The sequence below is a fragment of the Poeciliopsis prolifica genome, unplaced genomic scaffold (assembly GCF_027474105.1).
Source record: "Poeciliopsis prolifica strain line A6 unplaced genomic scaffold, Auburn_PproV2 SCAFFOLD014, whole genome shotgun sequence".
In the NCBI taxonomy this organism is placed as follows: domain Eukaryota; kingdom Metazoa; phylum Chordata; class Actinopteri; order Cyprinodontiformes; family Poeciliidae; genus Poeciliopsis; species Poeciliopsis prolifica.
In genome coordinates, this window is record NW_026562389.1 from 5,611,594 (window position 1) to 5,619,452 (window position 7,859).

General features: G+C 36.4%; 1 protein-coding gene across 1 annotated transcript; it reads left to right on the top strand.

Moving 5' to 3' along the window:
* Nucleotides 1-214: 214 nt before the first annotated feature.
* On the top strand, nt 215-7,485 carry psat1 (phosphoserine aminotransferase 1). Its single transcript, XM_055039427.1, has 10 exons — nt 215-297; nt 2,144-2,355; nt 3,856-3,916; nt 4,018-4,087; nt 4,188-4,393; nt 5,558-5,730; nt 5,858-6,027; nt 6,275-6,403; nt 6,724-6,861; nt 6,983-7,485. Exons 2-10 carry the CDS (start codon nt 2,299-2,301, stop codon nt 7,083-7,085), a joined length of 1,107 nt encoding a protein of 368 aa, XP_054895402.1. The 5' UTR covers nt 215-297; nt 2,144-2,298; the 3' UTR covers nt 7,086-7,485.
* Nucleotides 7,486-7,859: the final 374 nt, after the last annotated feature.

Below are 7,859 nucleotides of genomic sequence, written 5' to 3' on the forward strand. Positions count from 1 at the left end.
GAACCACAAATTTCACATCTCACTTTTCAAAATATCAAACTATTGACACAAATACCTACATATGGTAAAGTACTGTATGTTTGAACAGTTCAAACTGCTTCTAGTGAGAAAACAGGATGTACTGTACCGCATATTGACTTGCACTCTAAAAGGGAAGGTAAACTCAGCAGGTAGAAAATCATACACTAGAACAATGCAGCTTGTAGGTGTGTATTTCTGCTGCATGTTTCAATTTCAGTCGTTCTTCTCTCAGTTATGAGATCAGAGACAGGATGAGAGGCCAACAACTGTTCCAGGGTAAGTGTTATTTCACTTCAAAATAATATTACTTTAGCCAAATAAAATTATGACACTATTATAAGAATGTTTTTAATTTACTCATGTGGCCATAACACAGTAAGCATAGCTCATTTTTACCAACCATTGGTAATTATTTTCTGGATAATAGGGAGAGGTTGGTTTAAATAACTTTGAATAGCTTATTTTATGTTTAAATTTTTTTTTTTATACTTTGTTTTTGTCTGATATTTGACTTACTTTATTTGAAACAACAAATTTGACAACAAAGTAAAAAAAGAAATAATCTGAGCTGGTAACTCATCTCCAGTTAACTCTGGAGATGAGAACTATATTTTCAGTTGCAGGTTTCAACTCAAATGCGCTCAGCGTCTTTGTCATGTGACTGTTCAGAAAGAGTTAATTGCTTTATAGCCTCTCATGAGATTCACGAGCTGGAGAAATCACTAATGTTTGTCATGTTTTTCTTGCAAGGAGAAAATTCCAGCTAGTTTAAAGGATGATGTTTGATTTGCAATTTCAAAAATGTCAAACAACAATTTATGTAGTTCCACCAGACTAATAATTTTTCCAAATAGAACATGTAATAGTTTAATAACCATAGGTTTCTGTCTAAAGACAATTGTGAGGGAGAATAAAACATTTTTACTATGACAGGTGAGTAAAACATGAACTCACATGAACTCTGCTGATTCTAAGAGGGTTTTGGTATAGACTGGAAGTACCTGTATGAAAATGAAATGTGGTCAAACTGCTGTGTTTAGTTGTGTGTGTCATGTCATTGGAAGGCAGAGGCCCATTTTCTGTATCAAGTATAAAATGTTATGGTTTCCATCGTTCTAACACTTTGTGTCACTCAAGTCTAAACGTGTGGTATTTGGTAAAATAAGGTTTTAAAGCTTCTTAAGATTTCAATTTCCACAGTAAGTTACATACTAAACTCTGAAAGGCTCCATGCCTGAATACCAAGATCTATAGCACTACAATGAGTAACTCCAATAACAGTTGTAGTCAAATTTGTAAAAAGTCATCAAAAGTGTAATTTTATGTCCAATTTGGAAAATGTTTTGGCCTCTCAACTGATCATACAACTGAGAGAAGAACTATATAAACTGTTGTTTGACTTTTATAAAATCGCAAATCAAACGTCATCCATTAATCGTCTTTTTCTCTTAAATGTATTTTTACTATTTGGTTTACATAGAAACAAGCACAAACAAGAGATGAATGTATTATGAATAATTAAAAAAAATCTAAAAGCAGCTCTGAATCAAAAGATGGAAAAGGCTCATCCTTACATAACTTTTGTGTAATAACTTCTCTTTGATATTTGACTTACTTTATTTGGATAAGTGTTGCATGCCATTGATCACTATTTTGATACAACTTGTTAATTTCAAGGTGATAGTTTTTGCACAAGACTGGATTTCTGTTACATAACTGATCGTTAAGATTATGTAAAATGTTGCAAGAAGAACTCGTTTCATTTCACAACAGCGGTTGAACCCACCACTAATTAAAAGTGTCATCTGATCTTCATTTGGCTCGGGAATGTTGAAAGTTCAGAAAGACCCAACACAAATCAAGTATATAAATCAGAATTTGTTCAGATTTTATTTTACCAACTCTACTTCATCTTACTAACCGTACTTTAAGTAGTTGTGTTTTTTTTTCTTCTGTTTGTTCTGTTTTGATTTTTACTGTTCTTGCGCTTAACTTGCAAAAACATCTGTGAAATTTAGTTCTGGCATGTAGAAGATTAAGAAAATATATAATCATAAGTTTAAAGCGGATGTATCTTTGTAAAAACATCAGGTTTTAAATGTCTTACGATTTCTCTGGGTAGCAAATGCAGTTTAGAACTTTGCTGGATCCCCCTGAACGCCTCACTTTGCACAAGCTTCAAGCGGTGGCAGTCAGAAGCTCCTCAACTCACAGCGCGGCGAAGAGCAACTGAAGCAACGTCCCTCATCTGCACGAAAAAGCTTCTTTCTCTACATCATGGAGGGGAAACAAACCATCAACTTTGGAGCTGGACCTGCCAAACTACCTCAGTCTGTAAGTTTGCAGCTGCTGGTTTTCTTTGCGTGAACGCGTCTCGAAAATCTGCCAAAAATCACCAGCGAGTTTGCATAGATATCTGCCTTGTTCGTAAAGATCTTTTTGACTATCTGTGCTGAAACATGGTTTTGTTTTGCTGATGCACCCTCGCAGACTTTTTTTTTTCATGTTGCAGCGTTTAACCTCGTCTTTCAATCGCGTCTTGACTCTGGATACTTTATTTTTCCATGTGAAACGCGTCGTTTCCCCCTCCCCCCCGTTTCGTTGAGCAGTTTTGCGTGAAAACTGGCTGTTGGCTTTGGTGCCTAGCAGATGGTGGCAGCTCATCAGCCTGAAAACTGCTTGCTGAGTTGCATCAGCCTTCATTCATTCATGTGGAAATCTGCTTCTTCCATGGTGCTTCCCTGGCAGTTACCACATCCAACCACTAGGTGGCAGAAAACACAGCTTGTTCGTTTAAGAAGAAGAAATCACAGCACAGGCTTTCCCAACAGCTGCAGTTTTCTAATCAGTTTACAATATAGAAAAACATTCATAGACAGGGGTATATTGATGTGGACCATGGTTTTGTTTTGCTGATGCACCCAGTCTGTTGGAACTACATAATCAATCCATCCTGATGCACGCAAGATGGATTAATAGATAAAGCTAAACAAATAAATCTGGATGATTAGATACACATATAGACAAAGATCTACATGTAACTATTTGGAGGGATAGCTTTAAAGAGGTATATGGGGCTAGAGCTGGTAAGATAGATGCTAAATAAATCATTACATTTATTTCTGCTAAATTAAACATTTGGTGAGTAGTGTTAAATGTAGAGTGAAACAATAACATCAGGAAACAGGTGAACACTGTTTCAAATCCAGCATTAAGGGAAACATGTTGGAGTCGGTCTGTCATTTATCTTCATCAGGTTCAGATTTTCCCTCACTCATAAATTTGAAGGTGATAATTTTTTTATTCATGTATCATTAAAATCTATAAATGTTCGTTTAACGGAAAGCGGGAAGTATAGTTTACAGTAAGCTAATTATTTTTAACACAAATGTCGAATGATTGTAAAGCTATGATGCTGTCAAAACTATCGTTTCAAACTTCACTCCAATAACCAATACATTATATTTCCTTTAGCTAAAAAAAAAGAAACAGAAAAAACCCAATAAGAAACAAGAGTTGATTTTGTTGAGTTTTATGTTGGATAAATAAAATCAGTTTCAACATTTGCTTTTAGCTATATTCCTGTCAATTTTTTAGCCTAATGAAAATTATTTCCCACAGTAAAGATTCATTTGAACCCCCATGGCAAATATTTTTTATTGAAGTCAACCTATTCTGATTGTTTTCTGATAAATACCAAACCTCCTGAGTATAGATTTACATCTACTGTTTTTCCAACTCTTCAAACATTATTCTTGCAAAACATTTTTCAAATCAATAAAACATTAATCAACATTTGTAATGAAGAGATGCTTTATTTGTGATGTGTTGCAGGTGCTGCTTCAAGCTCAGAAGGAGCTTCTTAGCTACAGTGGCCTTGGGATCAGCGTTCTTGGTGGGTCGGAAAACTGATTTGGGATCAAAGTAGGTCTGGAATCTGGTGTGAATATTATTGAAAACAATATTTGACGAGCTGTGTTTTATTTCTTAAATCAGAGATGAGCCATCGATCAGCAGATTTCAACAAAATCATCAACAAGACAGAGAGTCTGCTTCGAGAATTGTTGTAAGTGAAATTTTTAGTATTCCATCCATTGATCTGTCCATCTGTCCATCCATTCATCTATTTTTCAGTTTGTAAAACACGGTGACTTCTGTCTCCACAGAGATATCCCAATCAACTACAAGGTGTTGTTTCTGCAGGGCGGTGGCTCTGGACAGTTCAGTGGCGTTCCTCTCAACCTGATAGGTCTAAAGGAGGACAGGTGCGCCGACTACCTGGTGACCGGCACGTGGTCAGCTAAAGCTGCAAAAGAAGCAGAGAAATATGGCAAAGTCAACATCATCCACCCGAAACTGGACAGTTACACGAGTACGTGTGCATGGCAATGTTTCATCTGAGCACAGAAGCTGATGTTTTTTTTTTTTCCCCAAGAAAAAGTAGTTTAAAAAGAGAATCTCCTGATCTTAGAAGTGAGTCATTGTCATTCAGGCTGTATCAGGAAAGAGCCTCAGAAAAATCTGGCAGCTTTTCCAGCATATTGCGTAACCAACAATAGACCCAAATTCCAGTGAAAGACTCTGGAATGAAGCTGCATGTTTGTGCCTCTTTTGAGATCTCACAGGGACCTTTTGTACAGTAGTACTTGAAAACCTTAAAAGTACTTTTGAAGCATCCTTATGTGAGCAGAAATATACATTTCAAATGAATTAAATTAATGTTTGATTTATTTAAATCAAACATTCATGTTTACAAAGTTATACAGAGTCCAATACAGTCCAAATTGAGTTCTTCTTGTTCATTCTGGTACGATCCAGGATTTTAATCCGATTTGCTTCCACATAGTGTAATTTAACCTAATTTCTAACATGATACTGTCAGATTCAGTTGATCAGGACACAGAAACACAAGACGTATGAAAGGAAAAAAAAACTGAGAAACATTAAATGAAACATCATTTAAAAAAGTAATGAAGATGAATAAACCTAATTATTTTAATGAATTAAAATGTGTTTATTCTGCAAGGTTTAAGAAAAAAAAAACTGTATAATCATTTGCATTGTGAAATTAATTTATTTTACAAATATAGCAAGATAACAAGAGTCAGCAGAGTTCTCCAAATAAAACATTGATGCTCAACTCAATAAGTTAAAAAATATGTGCAAATTCTAGAAAATAGTGGACACTTTATGGATTAATATAACATTTTAACAAAGTTGGAATAGAAAGTGAAAGAAAAGCCAAGTGTCTGGAATAAGAATGGTTACACATTTGTACAACACGGTGGTAAAAGTTTCATAAGATTGAAAAAGATTAATGGAACAAAATTTTCTATTTGGTAAATTTCATTGAAGTAAATCATATATACACCTGGAGTTTGAGATTTTCACATTTCCGTTTTGGACCATTTTTGCTTTAGTTTATTTTTATTTATTAAAAATGTTTCTCTTCTGACACATCTATTTAAAGAATAAGCCTCTACTTTGAATAATTATTCTTTTAGCTTTCATTATGTTTTGTTTATGCTTCTTCCAGAAATTCCCGACCCCAGCAGCTGGACCCTGAACCCGTCCGCATCGTATGTGTACTACTGCTGCAACGAGACGGTCCACGGTGTCGAGTTCAACTTCACGCCTGAAACCAACGGCGTTGTCCTCGTCAGCGACATGTCCTCCAACTTCCTGTCGCGGCCCGTAGATGTATCAAAGGTGACAGCAAAATAAATTGTACTTGTTTCTTCTTCTCCGCACTCGCCTCTTAGACATTGATGAAAATATTTCTCATGTTTCAAATGGTTGTGATCTAACACATCCTCCTCATATTGCCAATGTGTAGTTTGGGGTCATTTATGCCGGCGCCCAGAAGAACGTAGGTTGTGCCGGTGTTACAGTGGTCATTGTGCGAGAAGATCTGTTGGGCCATGCCCTGAAGGAGTGCCCCATTGTGCTGGACTACAAGATGCAGGCTGAAATGAACTCCCTCTACAACACTCCTCCATGTTTCAGGTACATACCTTTCTGTTTACGGCATGAGGACGTATCATTCACACAGATTTGCTCACAATTTTAGCTGGAGCTAACTTAAAACAAAAGAGAACGGGCCAAAATGTTTTAGCCGCACAGTCAGAAACCTTTATTGAGAACAATGGAGATGGAGTGAGAGATGTTTTAAGATGTTTAGCATTTTGTCAATAAACAGTAGAGCAAGAGTAGATTTTTTTTATTTGTTTCAAATCCTGTTTATTGGCTTCAGCATCTACATCATGAGTCTGGTTCTGGAATGGATCAAGAATAACGGAGGTAGCGCTGCCATGGAATCGCTCAACAAGCAGAAGTCCTCCATGATTTATGACATCATCAACTCTTCAAATGGATTTTATGTGTGAGTACTAAAGCTTCAGGAAAGTAACTTAAAATACTACGTGTTGCAAAAAAACCCCTGAAAGAGACAGGCTAATACTTTCAGAGTGAATTTGTTAAACTGTTGTAAAATTTAGCACAGAAGTTTAACTTCACTGGCCTCAGACACAACGCATTGCAGTGCAATAACTCTGCTGACAGGTTTCAAAGTACTTTTCCTTTGGTTCCATGTGATCTAAGCGGGAAAAAGCGGCCACATGCCACAAAATATGTGACACTATACCAACAGTTCTCTAACAAAGAATGAAGTCTCACTATTTGTGTGGTCATCCATTGGGTCAGATGTCCTGTGGACGTTGCGTGTCGGAGCCGCATGAACGTGCCTTTTCGTGTTGGGAAAAAAGAAGGAGATGAGTCTTTGGAGAAGAAGTTTCTGGAGGGTGCAGCCAAGCATGGAATGATTTCACTGAAAGGACACAGGTCCGTTGCGCAACCATGCACCTTGTATTGTTCCACGTTTCCATTTTACCATCGTGCTCTAACTGAAAGACTAAGGGACTTTTTTGTTGACATAAACAGGAGTGTTTGTCTCCCCCTGCAGGTCAGTGGGTGGAATTCGTGCGTCCTTGTACAACGCTGTAACTATGGAGGACACTGCAGCCCTTGCAGACTACATGAAAAGTTTCCTCAAAGAACACCAGTAAACCAGCAGCGTTTAAAAGCGCAAGCTGTCACTTGGTTTCGGAAGATTTTCAAAGTACATATTGAAAATTAAATATTTTGAAAACAGTTATTAATTATTCCTAATGGATTAAGCCCACTAGTACCAAATTAGTCTTAAATGTATATGTTTTAGGTAGCAGTTTGTTTTATTTTTGTTGACTAATATTCTTGTACTTATGTTTTAATGAATTTGTTTTGGGAATTCCCTTCACTACATGGCTTTAAGACTAAATTAGTTGTCTTTGCTGACTTTCTAATTGTAATTGCTGCAAAATCCTTAAGGCTGCATTAGGTAGGATTGATAAAAATGTTTTTTCCATACTTCTTGAAATATAATAAAGACATTGGAAAAAAAATCAAGCATGCACAAAAACCTAGGTATTCTCGTTGGCTCATACCTAACTAACCCAGTCTGCTATCTTAAAACATTGTTAGCATAAAAGGTTTTCTTATCAATAGACACAAAAATGTTAAATGGCCTGTACTCATTCATTTACCCTTTCACACACACATCCACACGCTCATAACAAAACAACGAGAATAATTTCATTTTTTGTGTGTTTGATTATTGTAGAGGTATCTGAGGATTAAGCAGACAGCTACAGTTTATCCAAAATGTTGCTCCGGTTGTTCTGATAAACACCAAGAAACAGCAGGACCATTTTACACCATGGATTGATCATTATAATGGTTTCCACCCACCAAGCATTTACATACATTACCCCTATGGGTAGGAAATGGACTTAATGGAAGGC